The 23447-nt window shown below is 45.8% G+C and overlaps 1 protein-coding gene across 1 annotated transcript in view; it reads left to right on the top strand.

The window, feature by feature from the left end:
• The window catches only part of VIPR2 (vasoactive intestinal peptide receptor 2), a 1008023-nt gene that overhangs the window by 929607 nt on the left and 54969 nt on the right, over positions 1-23447 (top strand). Inside the window, exons 11-12 of the mRNA XM_078663279.1 lie at positions 13727-13856; positions 13941-13982. Coding sequence (XP_078519405.1) covers positions 13727-13856; positions 13941-13982 — 172 coding nt within the window. The remainder of the gene's footprint in view (positions 1-13726; positions 13857-13940; positions 13983-23447) is intronic.

The following is a 23447-nucleotide window of genomic DNA, read 5'->3' as shown; positions in this document are numbered from 1 at the left end:
AATGTTTTATTCATGATTGTTATATATATATATATATATATATATATATATATATATATATATATATATATATATATATGTATAATTAAATATATACATGTGTGTGTGTGTGTGTATAGATATATATTCACTGAAAAATACAAAGGTTACAAGGACGTTATGTTTAGGTTAACATTTTACCCACACAAAACCATAGAAAGTCAGCACCTATAGTTATAGTTATCTTATGTCAAGAAACTATTGGCCAGATGTACAAGGGCTTTTGGCATTTCTTAATGGGCCTAATCGTAATTTCGGCCCATTAAGAAATGTAAAACAGTCTTTTCCTATGTACAAAGGCCTTCATGGAATCGTAAAATGCAATTTCTACCCAGTAGAAATTGCATTGTGTGATTCCCTCAGTAGGAATTCGCAAATGGGCATTTCCTATTTGCGATTTCTTAGCACATGTACACAGCATTTCCTAAATACAAAATGAGCATGTAGGAAATGCAATTACCATCAACTCAAAGTTAGTGGTAACCAGGTGCAGTTTAAAAAAAAGCACTCCAAGATGCTTTTTTCAAAGTGCAATAGAGCCCACACATGCCGCTAGTGGAGTGGTGTGGCTCACTGGTTAGAGGCGGCAGACCCGGGAGCAGAGGACGCCCCGGGAGCAGAGTTCAATTCCCGACGCGGCAGGGTCTTGGACCAGGGTCAATGGACTCGATAATTCTCACCTCGGTGCCTACTCTAACTAGGGATCACACTCGGCAACTCTGGGCATTAGCTTGCCTCATCTCCACAACGGCCCCCCACATACGCCGGGGATGCCTGGTTACACCTTGGAGATACCCAGAAGGGACCATCTCACAGGGAAAGCCAGGACGGGTTCCCCAGCGGTCTACAGCGCAGAGATACTCCTTCAGGAGTCGATTCTAGCATTTTAGAAACCCACAATCAATGTAGACCACTAGTTTTGAGCATTAGGGGGTACCTTATGCCCATAGCCATCCTTGGTTATAATTTCCTAAATAACAACTTCCTACTTGGAAATAACAAATTGGGAAATGTAAAATCGACCCATTGGCATAAATGGCATGGGTCTTCCTAATTGCGATTTCCTAACAGCGACTCCTACTCAGTAAGAATCGCTAATTAGGAAATCAGTAATTTCATACATTTCATTTTGCGTTTCCAAAATCACGATTCCTATCAAGTTCCTATTTAGGAAATGCAAAACTGCATTTTCATACATCTGGCCCTTTAACTCATAGCCTACATTTAATTAACAGCACAAGTTATAGTTTCTTCAGATAAGTATAACTAGAAGTATCATTATAACTGCTGAGTTTCAATGGTTTTGTGTGGGTAAAAAGTAGACCTAACAATAATGCCCCTTTAACTTTTGGTATTTTTTATGTATATATGTGTGTGTGTGTGTATAATGTTTTACTCAAAATCATTTACTATCAGATCTTAGTTTGGTGTGCTCTACTACTTTTATTTACGAAAATGAGCTGGTGGTCTTCTTTGTTGTATCTTTGTGGAACATTTTCTCTTTAGCATCAGAAACTGCTAACAAATTAGGTCACATTTCCTTGCAAGAGTTTGTCCGAGCACCAGCTGTGTATATTCAGAAGACCTGCAATCCTGATGCTGTGTAAAATGAGTATGAAACTCTTGTCATGCCTCTGTACACAATCCCCTAAATGTTCCCTAAAGTTTTGTTTTTTGCGGGCCCAGTCTAGTGTATGTAAATTCTGAAATTGTTTTCACAAATAATTCTGTTCTTCTGCCTGTGCAGCTGCTCTGTAAAAGGAGAATAGAACTTTTGTCATGCCTCTGTCCACAATCCTCTAAATGTGGACTACAGTTTTTTTCTTCAGGAGCAGGCTAGTGTACTTTAATTCTGAAGATGGTTCTACAAATAATTCTATGCTTCTGTCTGTGCAGCTGTAAATTTGATTGGGATGACTTCGTTTGCTTAATGTGGGCAGGACTAGTGTCTAAACAGGCAGTTCCTCCACTGTGAAAAAGCGGATGGGTTCTCTATTGTCTATGTCAAGTACTAAAGTGTTTTGCAAGGAGACCTCAGCAATTGTTAGGTGTCAGGACTCAAATGGTGTCTTGAGAATACCATTAATAGTCCTGTAAACCCCACCGAATCTTAAGAGAGTGGGAGTGTAAGAGGCAGTAATCATTGAAGAGAGTTTGGCTGAGATGGAGTGGGAGTCAGTGGGTGTAAGAGAGAGTGACAGAATGTTAGTGAGATGGATCGACCTATGAAAAACACATATAGGCTGTGATTATCAGAGCCTACAATCAGTTCATTGCACACACAGACAATTATGGAACCTTACATATCCAAAAATATTCCTCCTTTAAATGAAATATGAATGTTGTAACATACACTTCAATAAAAGCATCATGACCTGTAAACTCTGGCAACCACTGTTATGTATCTCTTTATTTGGTGGGCAGGTGTAGAAATAATGATAAGCACTGATTTTCAAAAGTCAGCAAAACAGTAGAAAAATAACAAAAGGAATCCCCAATAAATAAATACTGAAAGCATTACACACCTAGAATATTACAGTAGAATAGCTATGTATTTATTTAATGCAGGTGAGGAGGGATGGCACAAGTATGTTGTGTTAGCGTGGGAAGCTTTTACTCTTATAACCTTGATCTCAACACTCCTATTGGGCCCATAGAGAAGGATTGTACTCAGGCTCAAAACCTTACCTCAGAGGTGATAGTCCTCCGATGGAACCTTCTCTGTCATAGTGAGGGGTGAGGAACAGAATGTCCAACTGTCAGCTACCCAATGAGGCCCATTAATTGGTTGCCAATGCAAAAATTGCTAATCAGGTTTAAGTAAATCACTCTCAAGACCATGCCATAGAAATAAAGTATTGCAATTGGTAGACAGACCCTATTGAAGAAGTTTAGTCCAGTAAGAAACTAAAAGCTTGGCTGTGGCTACACAAAACAAGAGCAAAAAAACCTGATGTAATGACAATAATCTATAAATGTCTCTATTATGCATTTGGAAATTTGCAGATTCTGTAAAATAGCATTAGACAAAATAAGACTCAGACAAGTTTTAGATAATTTGGTGATTGTATTAAAAGATCCAAAATCAATGCATATGAGTCATGTTTTAAGAATTTCAGCCATAAATCTACCAGTACAAAATACAAAATCACACATCTAGTTAAAGTAATCTATCCCTAAATAAAAGGATCCCTAAGAGGATGGTTTGCAGTCAGCAATACTATCTCTACCACCAACGAAACACGAAGTTGGTTCTTGAAGGTTCTCTAAGCATTGGCAAAAGATCAAGTTAAAGTCCACCAGGGGCAAAATCCATGGGCAAGGGGGAATGGAGCATAATACAGGAAAGTTCAAGTCTGGTATGTCACCAAACTGCTTCGAAACGTCTGACGGGCAAGTGCAACAGCAAGGGCAAAAACCAAAGGGGCATAACAGAAATAGTTCGGGAGGCAGTTTAGAGGAAAGGAAAAATGTCAAAGGACAGCTTGAGCTCATACATAAGCTCTCTGTAAAAGGCACATGAAAGGAAATGAGGGAACAGACCATCCTCCACCTCCTTTATATCCTGGTTAAATAGTTCATATTTAATACATATTTAATAATTTACATAATAATTAAAAAACATCAATGGGCAGTCCACAGTGGTCTGATCAGCATGTTATCGTTCTTTCCGTTTTTCCAGGTACAAATTGTTACCCCAACATCATTTACCACATAAATCACGAGAAACAAATGTCACAGGTTAATAGACATAGAGCTTGTTTATTTTATGGATGTAGAGAAAAAGTCACCTTCTCACCATTCACACATGAGGGGTGGGGAGCAGTATTTGTTATCATAAGTAATGTAGCATGAACCAAGAACAAAAAAAGCAACATTTGAGAAACGTATCAAGTCCATTTCACAAGGTTAGGAAATAATGCAGACTAAGGAGAAAAACCTCTTAACATTTTTTAAATTCAACATTTCATCTTCAACTACTATAAAATCTTAATTAAGTTTAGGCATAATGAAATAAACACATATCATACATAAGCTTTCTGTAACGTTGTCAGTAAATGTTACATGGAAATGTTCAATTTCAAATATGGTCTACCACCACTACTGTAGAAAAGTAACAACATGTAAATTCCTAAATACAAATTATCTTTATACTGTTGAGCACTGATACTGAAAATTTTAGACAGCCACTGTGTTTCATTTAGGAATTGCAACAAAGTCGAGTTTGTTAAGACACTGCATGAAGTCAAATAGCATTTCTAAGGTATCATCATCTTTCATGACATTTCTTCTTAAAAATATAAAGTAATTGGTTACTTAAACATCTTACATTCTCTAACTGATTAATCCTTCTACCTAGTCATTCATGGTTTTACAGTGCTGGCTTATCACTTTTTCTAAGTTTTTGTTTAATTTTTCTAGACGTGTGCAAGGTGCATATTTATTCTCATTGTAGTAATTCAATGTGTGTGTCATGGAAAGGTAAGATCGGCTATTATGCTTCCTCAATCTAATAAGAAAATAGGAGATACATATTTTACATCGCATCACAAGATTCTATGTGTTACATTACAGCATTTCGGTCTCCAGCGATGTGCACACAGGCCAACTTCGGGTTCCATTGGAAACTGTCCTAAACTATCCGATCCTGGTATTTACGCTATCAGGGAACAATTTTCTTCCTTATTTAGAATGAGGACTCGAGCGGCCCATGTTTATGAGTTCCTTGGAGCAAGTAAATATGAAAAAAAACTTAGGGCCATGTGTACAAAGCTTTTTGCCTGTCGCAAAACGGCCTGATTCGCAGATCGTTGCTTTATTTAATACCAAATAAAGTCATGCTGGTCTGCTGTCCCTAGAATCCACAATGCCTGTGCTGTTAGTGATTCTCAGTAGGTAGCAAATTGCAACCTACCTCATGAATAATATTGAGGTAAGTCAATTGCGACCCCCATTAGCAATCGTTAAATGTGTCAAAAACACATTAGTTTGCAATGTCCTAATAGCAAATTGCAAAGATTCGCTATACGGAATCTTTGTACATGTGGTCCATAATTAGCAACAACGGTTTGCAGATATACACATGTGTAGAATCCACCATAAAGGACGACCAAAAATCAGGGTGGTGAATAGTGAAGAACCATTTATTTAAAGTACAAACTCCCGTGACCTCAGCCACAGCCTCTCGAACTGCTGTCGCCTCAGAGTGTCCCCGGCGCTCGCCTCGGAACGCTGGTCGCGGTGACATTCTAAGTGATGTCACCGCGAGCAGCACCATCACACGCAGAGCCGCCGGGGGAGGCAGAAGAGGGAGATACCACACATCCCCCTTCCCTGCAGAAATAGAAAACATTAGATGGAACATGGACAGGAAACAGTAATAGGGAAAACTCACATTCGGCAAAAGATAATGGTTACATCATTACATATTGATCGAAATGCCTGGGAGGTCTGATCACTCTCTTGTTGGGCCTGTGGCCTGGGTGAGGGACACCCGACGGCCTCCTGATGGCTAGGCCGCTGTCCAGCCTTGGACCACTCTCCCCCCCCTTGCACTTTCAGGGACTTCTACTGGAGGGTGGAAAAGTTTTGTGATTTTAGTGGGATTGCTGTACTCTGACCAGCTTGCCTTCCCGGTGGGAGCTTTGATTTTGATATTGTCACCCACTTTGAAACCAACCTCCCGTGTGGCCTTGCGTTGGTCGTAACCTTCTTTCCTCACCCTCATGGCTTGTTCATGTTTACTCAGACTGTCCCTTTCTTTGGTTCGGTCCGACCACCCCTTGTGCCATTCCATCCACCCCGGGGTAAGCTTAGTGTTGGGTGTTCTTGCGCGGAGCAATTCGAACGGGGTGACGCCCGTCGTCTGATGCGGCGTGAACCTGTATGCTTCCAGACGCCTCCACACTTCTTCTTTCCAACTTATGCCACTGGCTTTGGCCAGCTGGATGCTCTCCTTGATGGTTTTGTTAAAGCGTTCGACCATGCCATTGGTTTCTGGGTGGTATAATGCACATCGCTTGTGTCTGATGCCTCTTTCTTCTAGGAAGTCCTCCATCTCTTTCGAGCATAGTTGCACTCCGTTGTCAGTGAGGATGTTGCTGGGGAGCCCCTCTCGGATAAATACCTCCTGCAAGAATCCGATGACGGTCTTTGTTGTGACTTCACTGACGAGTTTTATCTCCGGCCACCGAGAATACAGATCCACAAGCACCAAGATGTAAGGTGTCCGCAGTTCCCCAGACATCGGGCCCACGATGTCTAAAGCCAACTCGTCCCATGGTCCTGACGGGGGCGGCCTACACACCATGGGTGGTGTCTGTTGCTTCAGGACCTTGTCGCTATTGCAGCACGGGATGCACTCCCTGATTCTCCTTTCAGTGACCAGGTCCATGTTCGGCCACCAATAGCTCTCCCTGAGTCTTTGCTTGGTTTTGGTGATACCTAAATGCCCTTCGTGAGCTATCTCGACCAGGTTGTCTCTCACAGTAGCTGGTGGTACGAGCCTTGTTCCCCTGAACAGGCATCCGTCAACAATGGTTAACTCATCCTTTACGGCCTGGAAAGGCCGTAGGTCTTCATCACGTTTGTCACCGTGCTTCCAACCATCCCTCACTCTTCTGCAGACTTCCTCCATAATCTTGTCCTCTTCCTGTGCCTTTCTCCACGTTTCTTCACCCAACGCCTTCTGGATGGTGCAGACATTCTCAACCATGAAACCTTCTTCATCTTCATCAGTTCTTACTCGCATTTCACTTGCTTCTACACCACTGACGAGTCTGGACAGGCAGTCAGCTGCGAGGTTTTGTGTTCCTGGGACATACTCGACATTGAATGTGTACTCCTGGAGACTGACCACCCAACGCCTTATCCTACTGGAGATGGCATCCAAACCCTTCTTGCTGAACACTTCTACCAGCGGTTTGTGGTCGGTTCGGAGGGTGAACTGCGTACCCCACAGGAAGTCTCTGAACTTCCCTATAGCCCAGGATACCGCCAATGCCTCTTTTTCGATGACTGAGTAGTTGTTCTCAGATTTTTGGAGTGACCTTGAGGCGAAGGCTACAGTTTCTTCTCCTTCCACGCCTTTCTGGGTGAGGACAGCTCCCAACCCTTTTGCGCTTGCATCAGTGGTGAGGATCGTTGCCTGGCCGGGCAGGTAAGACTTCAAACTAGGGGCTTCTGCAAGAGCTCTCCTTACATCCTCGAACTCACTCTGGCATTCCTGGCTCCATTTGAACTCGCTTTCTTTTTTAAGCAACAGCCTGATGGCGTATGTCCTGCCTGCTAAGTTCTTAATGAACTTTCCATAGAACTCCAACATCCCCATGAACGACTTGATCTCATCTTTGCTTTTGGGGGGTGACAGATTCACAATGGTGCTTTGCAGTTCGGCCTTGGGACGTATGCCTTCTGTTGTTATCTTGTGACCCAGAAAATCCAACTCAGCACTGTTGAAAACACATTTGTTCTTCTTTACGGTAAGACCTTGGGACGAAAACCTCCTCAACACACATCTCAGTCTCTCGTCATGCTCAACTTGGTTCCTAGCGAAAACCAACACGTCATCCTGGTAACACATGACGCCAGGGATGCCTTTCAGGATGTTGCCCATGACTCTTTGAAATACGGCAGCCGCCGAGACTAGGCCGAAAGGCATCCTTTTGAACTTGTAAGCGCCCATGGGTGTCACAAAAGCAGTGAGTTCCTGAGACTCCTCGTGAAGCTTTATCTGGAAATAGGCCGAGGTGAGATCGAGGGTGGAAAACACCTTGGCACCCTCTAGCATGCTCATCATTTGGGTGATGTTCGGCAAGGGGTATCGGTCAACGACGACCTCTTTATTGAGTGCCCTCAAATCAATGCAGAGCCGGACTGACCCATCCTTCTTCCTCGCTGCCACGATGGGCGCCAACCATTCGGTCGCCTCCACAGGTTCGATGACCCCAGCCTTGCACAGTTTCTCCAATTCGGTTCTGACCTCCTCCTGAATGGCTATGGGGAGTCTTCTGACTTTTGCCACAACGGGTTTGGCATCTACCTTCAATTTTATTTTGTGACAGTAGTTCTTCAAACACCCAAGCTCTTCCCTAAACACCTCTTCAAATTCTTTAGTGATGCCAGACTCACATTCTTTTATCTCCTGTATCAAAATCTGGGGATTGCTGTTGGGATTGAGATACACTCCCAAACCCTTCTGTGCACGCCACCCCAAAATGTTGTCTCCTACAGTGGATACATATACTTTAGACACAGTAGACCTGTTTCTGTACTCAATTTTACTCAGAAAGTATCCTTTCATGGAGATGGGGCGCCCCGCATACCCTCCTGGCCTCAGGTCTAACCTCTTCAAAACTATCTTTCCTTTAGACACACGTGAGAACTCCTTGGCATTGATAATTGTTATTCTAGAACAGGAGTCAAACAATGCATCTAGGTCAACTTCTCCTACTTTTATGGTGTCTTTAGGACTATCGACTTGATCATCTTCAACCTGTGCTGTAACTTCTGTACACAAGGGGTTTCTGGGACCTGGCGCCTTCAACTCTTGTACTTGCACAACGAACTCGTCGCACACCACATTCGTTCTGTCTCTACTCAGTCTACTGGCCCCCTGCCCACTCTTGCAAAATTGCTTGAAATGGCCCTTCTTACCACACTTGTTACATGTGAACCTGAGGGCGGGACACTCCTTGTCGTTGGCTAGGTGTCCTTGTTTCCCACACCTGTAGCAGGTACCTTTGTATGACCCTCCCGGTCTGCTTTCCTTCTGCTCCTTGCCCACTGCCTTCTGACCCTTAACTACAGACACAGTCTCGCATTCGGACACCACCTCACTGACACTGGTCTTGTCATCGTTCTTCTTCTCCCCTGCATCTTGCTTAATCTCCTTGACACACTGTAACATGTGCTCTACCTGCTTGGCTATGATGAGAACTTCTCTCAACGGCGGGTCATCTTTGAGCCAAAGTTCCTCACGCACTCGCTCCATCCTGCAGGTCAAGACAAACTGGTCCCTGATTCTCTCCTCGCTTGCTCCCCCAAACTTGCATGTAGCAGCTAACTTCCTCAACTCAGACACAAAATCTTCTATAGATTCCCCATCCTTTTGTGCCCTCTTACCAAAATGGTACCTCTCCATAATTGTGCTGGTCTTGGGGAGGTAGTGCAAATCTAACTTCTTTAGACTAACTTCAAATTCATTCAGACCCCTTGCCTCCTGTGCCCCCAATTCCGGGAGATGGTCTAGGACTTCCTCTCCCTCTGCGCCCAAGTAATAGGCCAGTAATGCAACCTTCCTTTCTAGACCTAAGTTGGGCCCACACACAGTAGCGTAATTTAAGAACACTTTTTTCCATTTCTTCCACAGGATGGTGGGGTCACCTGGGTTGGTCAGGAAGAAGGGTGGAGGGGTCACACTTTGCATGCTTAGTTCACAATAGACAGAGAGAAACTCTAACCTTCAAACACGCACCTACCCTCTGTGTAACAAGCTGCAGAGAGAACCTGAAATCTGAGCCAAATAAGTGTGACTTGAAAGAACAAGGATCGAACTACCAGTGAAAACACTTATAAGGAAAAGAATGCCTAACCACCCCTGCGCAGCTCTCACTTGCTAAAACATACACGCAGAAAGATAAAACCTGCCCCTCAAAAATTCAATACTTTGTTCTCAAAGTTTAAAGTTAGTGATGCTTTCTTGGTGCAGTATGTCAGGACAGTACTCCAATCAAAGTGGTCTCACTGCTGTGCTCTCAATAGTGCCACCACCAGATGTTTTTCCACATTCCACGCCGCGCTGTCAGTTGAACACACAGTTATTCAGGCACGAGGCTAGATTATTCTGACAAAGAAACACAGCCCCGCTGCGCTCGTAGGCTCCTTACTCCTTCCACGTCGCGCTCTCAGAGGCCTCTGGGCGTTCCACTCACGTTCTTTACAACAGCTTAAACGCCTCTGACTTCCTCGCAGCGCTGGCAAGTTCACGTCTAACAACAGCCCAAAACGCTTTGCTTCATCATCCAATGCGGTAGGAGAGCACTTCAGCTCCTCTAATTTTCACCTCTTGCGCTGCCCCGTGTGTACTTTCCTCATCTGGGTGCCAATTGCCACGCGCCACTATCGCAGGGGCTCTGAGCAGTGTAGCAGGGAGGATTCACCAAGGGAGGCCGGGCTTCAAACGCCTCTGTGGCGACAACACACAGCGCTGCCCTGCTGCTGATAAGTGGAGCGCGCGTTGAAAGTCTTAACAGAAGGGCTGGGAACTATGCGCCTGGCTCCCGCTTAAAGTCACAGCTCCAGTGGCGCTATAATTGCCCGCAGGCAGGGTCCGACAAGAACTGGAAGGGTACCTCACCTTGTCAGCTTCAACGTCAAGGCTCGCCACACACGACGTGGGCGGAAGGTCTGGGGTCAGCGCGCTGGGACACAAACAGCCGTACCTCACCTCCAGAGTGTAAGACAGGAGAAGACTTTGCTCGTTAGTCCCTAGGCACCTATGATTCCTCTGCCTTCCTTCGAGTGGACGACACGTCCCTTTGTTTAGCTGCTCCTCACGTCGGTCAGCCCCTCACGTTACAGTCAGTTTCAAAACGACTCGTTTCCTCCCCAGTCGGCTGGCTGTGTTAACTCGAGTCAGCTGCTGCTGTTCCGATTATCTTCCGCCGGCCGTATTCTCCTTTGCGTGTTGGGGTCACAGGCTTTTAACCCTCGTCGCCAGTGTAGAATCCACCATAAAGGACGACCAAAAATCAGGGTGGTGAATAGTGAAGAACCATTTATTTAAAGTACAAACTCCCGTGACCTCAGCCACAGCCTCTCGAACTGCTGTCGCCTCAGAGTGTCCCCGGCGCTCGCCTCGGAACGCTGGTCGCGGTGACATTCTAAGTGATGTCACCGCGAGCAGCACCATCACACGCAGAGCCGCCGGGAGCACAAAAATACAGAAGGAAGTTATTCCAGTAACAGGCGGTGTACACAAGTGAATGCACACAACCAGTGGAGAAATGACAGCAGCCATCAGAGGGTGAGGTTTGAGGTGCTGGCAGGCTGTAGATTCCAAGTAAAGTGTGGTGGCTCAATTTACATGCATGGATCCCCACAAATACTGGCTGTAAGGATCAGGTTAAAAGCAAACATACAGAGACTGCAAAAGAAATTGACAGGTTGGAACACTCTACGAGCAGATGTACTGCTCACCAGGGGACAGGCTGGCCTTCAAGAAGACATTGCAACAGGTGGAACCTTACTGGAATCAGAATCAGTGTTCTAACATAAAGACAACATGACCATCTTCACCTAGATACCATTGCTACTAGAAACATTGTGAAGATTCTCTTTTCACAATTGCCTTCTTTTAACTGAGCAATGCTGGCAACTTTCCTAGATGACCTTTTCTCATGAAGAATTTTGAAACTTTCAATTGGTGTATTCTTATTTAACCACCATCTTGGACAATGTTATCGTACGCATGGAGAATGCAGACCTTTTATTAGATATAAGGCAAATGTGTGTGTGTGTATCCAGGAAAGAACCGTCACAAGCCACCTTCTAAATACAGTACTGCACATGGCCCGAAACCATCAGTTCCATTTTCTTGCCCCATTTAGCATGGTTCAAATTTTTCATGTAAATATATCTTTTTACTCTCTTTATTTATGTGCCATCAGTCTTGTGTCTATTGTGACACTTACTGTCATCTCCAATGCTTGTGTCCTTGTGGTGTGTAACCAAATTGTGTCAAATCAAGTCATGACACTAGGTTGTGTTTTGCACATACACTTCTCGATTTGCTTTACTGTGTGGCAGTGTTAGTGTACAGTTCCACAGTCAGTCAGTGCCCGATTTTATACTGCCACAGCAATGCCTTTATTTTGGTTGGTTTTGAAGTCAAACTACTTTTCTGGGAAGGAACCGCTTGATGGTTTTTCACTGTCAAAACACAGGACAGGCTTTTCTTTTTATGTGCTGAGACTTCACACTCGTAAGGATACTACTTGTAATTTCCTTTGTGAATAGCAAACGCTCATAAACTTAAACAAAAGTGTAAGTTTACTTTCGTGAATCAGGCATTTTTGCTTAAGATATGGAGGTGTAGCATTTTTGGGAGCTAATTTAAAGAATTTTCTTTTTTTGCCTGTGTGTACCTGCCACATTTAGTTTCTTAACTGTTTATTAGCCACCCATTTTTCTCAGGAAAAACCTTGTGCTTCAGAAAAATTAAACTGCATTGACTTCAGGATTAGTTTTTGTGTACATATTTGCTCTACTAGAAAAATTATGGACTATATTCACAAAAGCACTTTGAAATAACTACATTAGTACCCCTGTAGATTTATGTTCCTTTCTGAACTGGCCCAAAACATCTAAATTGGGAGCAAAATTTGAATAGTCCAGGAATACTCATGTACAGTTAGTACAAAGTGAAAGAACTTTGCTCTATTTGCACTTTTATTGATAGGGAGTTGGAGGTTTGACTAACAAAGTCCTGTAAAAGTATGTAAATGAGTACTCCTGTAATACCATTTCTCATACTCATAAGTGCTTTTGTGAATCAGCCCCATAAATACCACTGTGGGAGGTGGTAACAAAGACAATTTTGGGCAGGATATCTACTTGATCACTTCAATCACTCTTCCTTTCACTGAGGGCCTAGAAAAAAAGCATAACAATCTACAACTTCACAAAATAAAAAAGTATCAATGTAACTTGGCATTGTGTATGACTAGAAAAAACATGCTGAATGTTCCTGGTATTTTCTTAGACATGGTCTCTCTAGAAAACTGTGCATGTATAAGCATGGATACAGCTACAAACATAGGGGCCTATTAGGATGACGGGTGGACTTTGTCCGCCCGCCATCCTGTCGGACAATGGGACTGCCCGCCATAAGGGCGGGGGTCCCGTCCTTGGAATTAGGATGCACCCGCCACAATGGCGGGTGCATCCCGCATTTTTAACATTGCGGTGGGCAGCGCTGAAAGCACCGCCCACCGCAATGCTAAAAAAGCATGTTGTGCGTTTCAAAGCACAACATGACAGGCACCGCGCGGTGCCTGCCATGTTGTACTTTGAAATGCGGGGGGTACCATAGGTACCCCCAATGTGCACCCCCCCACCCCCGGAGTCCCAGGGGGCCCGCAACAACGGGCCCCCGCAGGGAATCTCCGCATGTCTTTCCGTGACAAGGCATTCCCCAAAGCCCATCCTAATATGGCTGGCGGTGTCTGATAGACACCGCCACCATATTAGACCTTTTCCGGCGACCATGGCGGAAAAGCGGCGGACGGTCTTTCCGTCTGCTGCGGACCCCCCAGCCATCCTAATGTGGCAGGGGGTCATTTCTGTGCGGATGGTGGGCGGATTGCCCCCGCCAGGCCGGTGGTGGCTACCGCCAGCCTGGCGGGGGCAATCTGTCCGCAATCCTAATGGGCCCCCAAATACTGTGTTGTTGATGCATCCTGTGGCCTGTTGATCTTAATGATAAGGTAATAATCAATCAGCTATAATTAAATATGGTTTCACATGCATTTCCTCAAATTTCCTAAGGATGAATTGTGAAAAGATGGTGCCTTTCATGTATGAGGTATTAAGATTTGAAATATATATAGTTGTTATTACACTTTGCTTCAGAAATGGCGTACAGCACCCTCTGACTAAAACTGTATTCTATCTTCTCATTTTCCAGGAGACTTGCAAAATCAACCCTGCTTTTAATTCCACTATTTGGAGTCCACTACATAGTGTTTGCTGTACTACCAATCCCTAATTTCAGATTATATCAGATATGGTTTGAATTGTGCATAGGATCTTTCCAGGTAACTATAATAATAACTTTTTTCAGGAACTGATTATAATGGTTTATTGTTTAACTTTTTACTAATGAAAATCTCTTCATGCAGGGGCTGGTTGTTGCAGTTCTCTACTGCTTTTTGAACAGCGAAGTAAGTTATTCCCTTCCCAGTTATGTTTCTTTCTACAAATATGCCTTTTGTGTGAGAACACTAGCACAACAAAACATTGAAACAAGGTTTCCTAAGAATCTTAACAACTAAAAATAATGTCACTAACTATGCTATGATATGATAACAAATATGCACTTACACATGAGTAATAACAATAATATATAAATACAAAATATGGATTACAGCCCTTCAAGAGGGCACAAAGAGATGGGAAGTATTTCAGATTTAGTAGAACAATTGTTGCTTGTCAGTTAGATGAGATAATATCCTTTTATCTTCTGATGACCTCTATATTAGGCAATTGCCAACTTAAACTTTCTGTGCAGATTTCCAATTCTTTCTAAGTATGGAAGCGATTTGGCAGATAAAACTTGATTGAACAAGGTCATGGGTGGGTTCATAATTATGTTCCTGCTTAGGATCTGGGAACACCTGCACAGACATCTTCCCAGAACTCTGACAATGTATAACAAATGTATATCTTTTGAGAAAGCAAAGATTTTTCACAATTACATCTCCAGGAGGATAGGATATTTGTTAATGTCAATTTGGACATTTTCAGTGTTGTCCGGAACATCCTCCACAGTATATATTAATCAGTGAAAACTGTATTAAGTGCATGACTAATCACTGGAATCTGTTTAAGATAGTTCTCTCAGGTTTCATCGGACAGGATCTTCCGAATTCTTATTCTCAAGGTTGAAGCAGGTTCTGACTATCAAAAAGGAGAACAGTGCGGCTTGGCAATCAGGAACAGTTTAAGTTTAATAAAAAAATAACAGCTGGAAATAGCAGCCACATTTCTTACAGTTGCATGCTTGAATTCAACTTGCATTCGGTACATGGCATGCTTTATACTGTACAGCGGGTGCAATAAAGAAAAACTCCTCCTACTTTTGGCAGGAAATACTGGTATAGTGGGCCATAAATTGCATGTTTAGATTCATGATCCCACCCTGATAGAAGGGGCCATAAATACCAACTGGAGGTCACATTCTGAGGTGGTCCTGGTGGCCAGGTGTGTTGTGTGAGTTATCTAGGTTGATGCTTACTATTGGGCAATGCTTGACACTTTCCTGATGAATGCCACTGACCGGCTTGGCTGTTCTGGTATCACGTCCTTGGGCCAGATATGCATTTGTTTGTGTTTATGAGTGTGTGTCTCTGATTAATTTCTTTAGATATTAAATCCTGGGGCCATGTGTGATTTATTGCTGCAATCCTCCAGGTGTGTTTGAGACTTTTAAAAAAAAAAATTTTAATTCATTTTCATAAAGGCTCATACAGTGCATAGATATGCCAATCGTAAGTACAATTGTAGAAAGCCAGAATATAAAAGGGAACAAAAACAAAAAAGAACTATCAACTTGTGGCTACAATGTACGCTAGAAGGAATAGATTCAATCAAAGTGTAAAAATATCATCTGACATATCCACGCTACAGGCTAGCACAATGTTCATCGTTTATACAGAGTCATTCTCATGGGCATCGGGCGGCACAATGGATCTTAAGTAAAGCAGGAGAGGTTCCCATATGTCATTTGGATTAGATGATGCCGGCAGTTCCTCTGCATAGAGAACTAAATTGTCCCTACAATACGTCAGATCTCGGAGCCATTGTTCAGTTGAAGGACTCTGCTTGCTCTCCCACACCATCGCCACCCCTCTTTTGGCTAATGACAGCGCCTTCTGCACCAATCTGCCCTTGGCACCTCTCAGGAGGGGAAGCAGGCCTAACAAACACATCTGTGGAGTACACGGCAACTCAACCCCCACCATTTTAGACAAAGTAGTGACCACAGTAGTCCAGTATTTACGCACCCTCCCGCAAGCCCATGCCAGATGCCAGAAGTCTGCCCCTGGGCTGCTACACCGCTTACAGGCGTCAGTGTCCCAAAGTCTATATTTAAAAAGTTTGTGTGGCGTGTGATAAACCTGGTGAAGGTATTTAAAATGGATGATGCGTAGATTTCCATTGGAAGTAAGTGCGCCAGTCATTTGGCAGCAGCGTTCCCATTCTATCGGCGTCAATTGGGGGTCTAAGCGTTCATTCCATTTGTCCAAACTTCTGGAGGGTGGGGGAGGCCTATCCTCCTTAGCTGCTTGGTAAAGCTTGGTAATGAGCTTTTGACGGGATGGCGAGAGAAGTAGGGTGTGCAACGCCAATAATATTGGTGGTTCTGCGGGAAATGTCGGGTAATGGGCTTGTAACGCTTTTTTCAGTCTGTGGAACAGAAAAAGGAAGAGTGGCGTTTTGATTTGGATGTAGTCCATGTCATCGGCTACTAGGAAGGTGCCTTTGGGGTATAGATCCTGCAATTTATCTATACCCACTTGCGCCAGTGTACGTAGGGCCCCCGCCTCATGAGTTAATGACAGACCAAAATGATAAGCCAAGGGTAACAGTGGAGAATATAACGGGAGTTTACCGGCCTCTCTGCCCAGCGCCTGCCAAGCATCGATTGTAGAGTTTGTGGCGTTAATTGTATCTCTGGGAGTGATCGTGTCTCGATGTGTGAGGACAGAGTATGATGGAACTGTGTGTGATTCCCAATGTTCCACTGCTACATGCGCGATGAAATCATGAAATGCATACCAGTAGTTTGCATATTGCGCATGTGCACAAAGATAATAAAGATAGATGTCTGGTACGCTGAAGCCCCCGTGCTTAGAGTCGAGGGTGAGACTTCTCCAGCCCACACAAGCCTGTTTTCTGCCCCATACCAGCCTAAGAAGCAGGGAGCACACTGTTTTGAAGAATTGCTGGGTAAGAGGGATTGGTATGTTATTGAAAAGATACAGGTACCTAGGCAGCACCACCATCTTAACCAATGCAATCCGATGCGCAAGGGAGAGCGGGAGATGCACCCATCGGTCGACTTGTTGTTCCAGCGACGCTGCAGTAGTGCCATAATTCTCGCAAATAACTCTACCCGGATCTCGATTTACCCGTATGCCTAAGTACTTAACCAACTCTGTAGCCCAAACCAGAGGAAATTCAAGTGCATGCGGAAGTGTACACTCAGTTATTGGGATCACCACCTACTTTTCCCAATTGATATGTACCCGGAGAAACGAGCAACGCAGATATATTCCCGCAGAACCGGCACCAGGTGCTGGTGAGGTTCGCGTATGAAAAGCAGCATATCATCCGCATAGAGAAAGATGATGAGTGGGCGGTGGAGAAGAGTCAGAGCCGCCCGATTATGACATTGCCTAATGAGACAGGCTAACGGTTTGAGTGTTAGCGCGAAGAGAAGTGGCGAGAGTGGGCAGCCCTGCCTAATCCCCTGGTAATTTATATATGGTCCGAGGTGTGGACTCCCACTCCGATCCCTGCTGTGGGATTAGCATACAGAAGATGTATCCAATTGACAAATAAAAGAGGGAATCCCATACGTTGCAAAACAGAAAAAAGATATCCCCATTCAATTGAATCGAACGCTTTTGCAGCGTCCAGCATGACGACTGCTGCAGGAAACTCGGGAGAAAATGTGTGGAACAGAGCAAACAGGGTGCGCAAGTTGTGGGAGGTGCAACGCGTGGGAATAAAGCCAGACTGGTCGGGTAGTACCAGATTCTGCAGCAGAGGTTGAAGCCGAGTGGCCAGAATCTTCGCCAGGATTTTTTACATCCGTATTAATAAGAGATAATGGCTGATATGAATCGCAATGAGAGGCCGGTTTATCCTTTTTTTAGTAATGTGAAGATTAACGCCTCGCTGAGAGATGGGGGAAGCACACCAGTGTCTTATGCCTCAGCATACATTTCGAACAGATAAGGGGTAAGCTCCTCCGCGTAGGCCTTATAAAACTCAGAAGAGAATCCGTCGGGACCCGGGGCTTTGCAGTTGGAGAGAGAGCGTATTGCCTATTGGATGTCTTCAGCTGTGACAGGCTGGCTAAGAAAGTCCCTTTGGCCATCAGACAGCCACGCAATGGCCACTTTGCGCAAAATAGTCGCCAAATTCACAGTGTCTGGCACACCCTGCGAAGTGTATAGTTTTGCATATGATAGGCGGAATTGTTCTGTGATGTCCGGAACACTATAATAGTCCTGTCCGGTGTTGTCCGTGATTTTAGTGATCACGTCCTGGTGCATGCGGTGTTTGATGTTATTGGCTAAATGATGCCCCGGTCTCCCACCTTCCCCGTAAGAGCGGGCCACATGTCGTTTAGAGATGTATCGCATCTCTTCTTCGGCCAGCTTCTCATGCTCAAGTATAGCTTCCTTGATGGATGCCAGAGACGACATAGTGGAAGCAGTCTCGTAGTCACACTCGAGTTTAGTTAATGAGGTTTCTACCTTGGTCAGTTTGTCTCGGATGTCCCTCAAAATGCCAGCTGAAGTGCTGATGCAGGTGTTCCGAATGGTGGCCTTGAAGCCCTCCCAGAGGACACCAGCGCTGTCCACTGAACCCTTGTTGTGTTCAAAATATCGCGTTATGGCCTCACAAATTGTCTCCACATAAAGGGGGTCTAACAGTACATCAGGTCGGTAATGCAAGTGAACACTCTAGGCACCATTTGTGGTATACAGAGAGTAAGTCTAACAGGGCAGTGATCAGAGAGCATACGTGGCAGACTTTCCACCTCCGTCACCCAGCCCGCTGCTCCTTCACTCATTAGTCAGTAATCAAGGCGAGACCAGCTGCCGTGAGCAGTGGAGATTTGTGTGCCCTCAAGTGTCTCCTCATGCCTGTGACGCCATATATCTAGAAGTCGCAATTCGGCCATCCTGTCATTAATTACACAAGCCGTCCCAGGGGAGTATTCAGATCTCCCCCCAAAGTAACACCGCGTTGGGCAATTTCCGCAGGATAGTGAAGAGACGCTCATATAGAGCAGGATCATCAATATTGGGATCATAGGTGTTGACAATGGTCACCAGTTTGACCGCCAGTATCCCATGCACCACCGCATAGCGGCCCCCAGTATCAACATGAGTCTGTATTACACTAAAGGGAAGGCTGTTTCTGACAAAAGTGAGTACCCCCGGCTATAGGAGGAATAAGAGGAGGCTAAACGGTATCCAGCCAGCGAACCCCAACCCGCCGATCAGTAGCCTGTGTTAAATGTGTCTCCTGCAATAAGGCAATATTAATCTTATGCCTATCTAAGTGTGCTATCACCTGGCGAATCTTCTTCACCGTGTTGAGCTCCCGTACATTCCATGTTAAACAAGACAGTGACAGTGTGTTATTATGCAGTCTTAACAATGTATATATAGGCAATGGAATCTAACCAATATCCTTCAAACCAGGAAAGCGTACACAAATGAGTTGAGACATTAATACAACAACCAGCCACATAACCATTCCCGGTAACACCATCCACCCCCTTCCCCCCCTCCAACCCCAACCTGCTAAAGCCATCCCTAACCCCCTATAACAAATCACACACGCAAAGCCGAGGGACAAACCAGTGGTGGGGAATACCCATAAGGGGGATCGTTGGAGCGCAAAAACCCTCCTGGTAGAAGGAGAGGGGGCCGAGTCGGTGTGCATTCCCACCCAGACGCTGCAATGGATCAGCACTCAGTGGCATATAGCTGTACCCACATAAAGTATTGGAGAACATGGGGACAATAATAATTAACAGAACACAATCAGTTCGAATCCCAACACACATACAAAATAAACATGGCATCACTGAGAGGGGAGAATCAATGAAGTTACAGACACAAATTCACTGAGCAAGTGGCAGCACACCCAGGCACCAAAACTGAGATTGCCATAATGTCACTGTTCATCTGTCATATCAGCAGACCCGTCATTCTCTTCTCCCCCCGGAGCTCCAGACGACAGTTGGCGGCGACTGAGAGATTTGGCAAAGTCCTCGCCGATTTTGGGCAGATGCTTCCCATTAACCACCACACGCAGACGTGCAGGGTAAAGCATAGCATATGGCATTTGAGCGGCAATGAGAAGCTTTTTGACGGGCTGGTACTCACGCTGAGCCTCCTGCACTGCCATCGTGAAGTCAGGATAGAAAGCGAGAGAGTTCCCCTCATATGAGATAGTGCCCTTCTCTCGAACCAGACGAAGCACAGCATCTTGGTACCTGTAATTTAACAAGCGTGCGATAATAGGACGCGGTGGAGAGCCCGGCGGGGGGCGCGTAGATAAAGAGTGATGGGCGTGCTCTACAATCAGAACCTGAGATAGCTAGTCAGTTCCAAATATCTTTCGCAGGAGCTTTTCCACATATGTCTCAAAGCGGCCCGTGTTCGTGGATTCTGGCAGGCCCGTAATGCACACGTTGTTGCGTCGCTATCTAGCTTCCAAATCCTCGTTAAATGCCTGGATAACAGCTAAGACCTTTTCCATAGACGCAGCCTTGGTGGTGACCTGGTGCAGTCCATCCTCAGCAGTAGAAATGTGTGTCTCTGCTTCCCAAAGGCGCAGTGCATGCTTGTCCAGTTTCGAAGACTTGTGATCTATTCCCAATTTCAGATGGGCAATCTTGCCATCAATGGATTGTTGGCTAGCCTGGACCGCCAGCAGGGTTTTATCAATGTTGTTGAGGTAGTCGTTAGGAGCTTCAGCCTCGGAGTCCGATGCAGCGTGCTGGGAAGCCTTATTGGACTTACGGGTTGACCGCGCTCCGTCCTCCCCATGATGCAGATGCAGTATTATAGGGAGAGCTATACAATCACAATGTAGTAGCGGAAAGTAGAGAACTGGATCGGGCAGGAAGACCACTAGATCCAGAAAGCACCAGGGCCCACCGAAGTGACAATGCCTCAGGACTAAGGGACCCAGCCCACAGCACACTCTCAGAAATCGGGCCTGCAGCCGGTAACAGCAAGGGCCACTCGTAGTCACAGTGCAGAATCACCGCCGTGCAGGAAGGATAGCGCTATGGACCAGGTGAGCGCCAAGGTCACAGCTCTCCACACCTCTCTCAGCAATCAGGCAGATGAGGAGGAAGGAGCAAGCACGACCCTCCCGCCAACAGGATACTCAGTGCTGTGAAGGGTTTAATAATGCAGTCCCAGAAGCACATACTGCCGTTCACGTGAGCAGTGCAACCAGGGCAGCCCCACTGGGCATAGCGGGTGTCACGCAGTAGTCACAGGCCTCCGCAGCTCACGAGGGCAGGCCCGCTCAATCACCGATCCACCAGACGTCTGCCAACACCGAAACAGGGGATGACACAGAGCTCTATCTAAACCGCAACGTGGTAGGCAGCGGCAGCCACATCAGCAGCACACTGGGACGGGGAGAAGCAGCAGGCCTTCAGACACGCCGGGCACCAAACACAGGGATCAGAGCACACACAGCAGCAACCCTAGGGGACTACCGCAACAGGCCCTGCCGTTAGTCCCGGACTGAGGGGACACACAACCCCGCAGCTCACCTGGGCCACGCGGTCAGATCGCGCTCCAACCCGCCATATTGCCAGTGCCGGTCTCAGCCACCGCGTCCTGTTTTTCAGCAAAGATGCCGTCGTGAGCCCCAGCATGCAGCCAGAGTCATCCCTCAACACCTCACACCACAGCACCCTCGAACTGGGCCGCAATCCAGGCGGTAAGGCAAGGATTAATGATGAATAATAAACTCGGCCAGCAAAGCAGCTCTACAGAGCGGTCATCTTGCTGTGTGCCCTCTAGCCCCCCCCCCCCCTAGGTGTGTTTGAGACTTATTCCATATCTGATGTTCCCCTCACGGGAAGTGCTAGGGGCGGACAGAGGGCAGCTGGGTTATGGTGATCTGATAAAGGGTCACTCTGAAACTGTAACAAGTGTTTCATTGTAAATTTGGGTGGCCTAAGCAACCGTTGCTCTGCAGTGTGCCGGACTCCAAAAAGTGGGACCTTCTTATAAATCAATCTGATGCTAACAGCAATATGGTTTTATATTTTGAAGGCTTGAAAAACCATTGATGCAAATACACATCTCATTTCAGGATGTCATGTGAAGTAGAGGAGAGGTCAGTAGAAGTAAGAAATGTGTCATTAAATTAGTAACTTCAAAGATAGAAGTGGCTGGAACCTTTAATAAATTTGCAGACATTCCATGTATTACTTTCTGGCAGATAAAAAAGATATTAGAGTTTGTTGAAGGACAACGTTTAATTGTCTTGCAGTAGTGCAGGGTGCATTACCTCAGTCATGTCAGATATTTTGGTGGGGCCGTCAGCAAATAAACTGTGGGGCTTGTATTGGTTCCCCATGCAAGTAGCAACATTTAATTTTAGTAAACAAGTATGCTGGGGAAATCAAAACAACATGATTTGGAGCCCCTAGTGCTTTTGCAGAGATAGCTGTATCACAAAGGAATGGTCCAGGCCTGCGTTTAATTATGTAAATAAGTGTAATAAATCTATGCGTTGTATCTGGGGCAAAGAGTCGCAGCTACCCTCTTCTTGAGATGGTCCTATATGACATCTCTGTTATTTCTACAAAGGGGTGTCGCATCGCTGGAGGCACTTTCACTGGGAGAGACTTGCCGCACTACGGGACTTCGGATCCTAGGAGCCACTTGACCAACTCCACCTGAGGCCCATCAGCCCCTCCCGCCAGCCGCTACTAAACGCCTCGCGGCACCCGCTGAGCGGGTGCCGCAGCACTGGAGGCGCTTTCACTGGGAGAGACTTGCCGACTACAGGGACTTCGGATCCCAGGAGCCACTTGAGCAACTCCACCTGAGCCCATCAGCCCTTCCCGCCAGCTGCTACTAAACGCCTCGCGGTACCCACTGCGCAGGTGCCGCATCGCTGGAGGCGCTTTCACTGGGAGAGACTTGCCGCACTGCAGGGACTTTGGATCCCAGGAGCCACTCGACCAACTCCACCTTAGGCCCATCAGCCCCTCCCGCCAGCTGCTACTAAACACATGCACAGCGGGACACGCGCGGGCACCTGCCGGGCACAGCCCGGGCCAAGGGCGGGCATGTTTGAGCCCATTGGAGACCAGAGGAGGCCGGGCTGGGCCCCCTCTCTAACCTCGATAATTTCTAGGTTAGTTACTTGACATAAATTTGCAACTTATCATACCTTTCCTGTGTTAAATCAGAGCATCCAATCCAGCTTGTAATGACTGGACATGAGGCAAAGGGTAGGAAAGCTGCAATGGGCGGGTATGTAGCCGGGACACTTGGTCAATTTATTACAAGGGCTACATCGGTATTGACTCACGAAATCACAATTACAGAGCGCCGCCTTTCTCAGGGAATGGGATTTGCTAAACGTTCATCTATGGGTGACCTGATTCTGTCGTACCCCGGAGAGGCATACTTATAAAGCTACAGACTCTGGGGCCTCAAATCAAATTAGTAATCCCCTGTCTCTGGACTGATGGTGAGCTGGACCAGCCAGGCCGAATTGTACCTGACAATACCCTGACTGTTGGTGGCGACCGGGTAGCCACCCGTGCCTCCTCGGGGTCCATCCCGAAAGTTATGCCCAAACCACCAGACCAGACAACTAGGGCAATCTTCAAG

Source organism: Lissotriton helveticus, chromosome 10 (assembly GCF_964261635.1).
Source record: "Lissotriton helveticus chromosome 10, aLisHel1.1, whole genome shotgun sequence".
Taxonomy (NCBI): Eukaryota; Metazoa; Chordata; class Amphibia; order Caudata; family Salamandridae; genus Lissotriton; species Lissotriton helveticus.
This window is presented reverse-complemented; position numbering and strand designations above follow the sequence as displayed.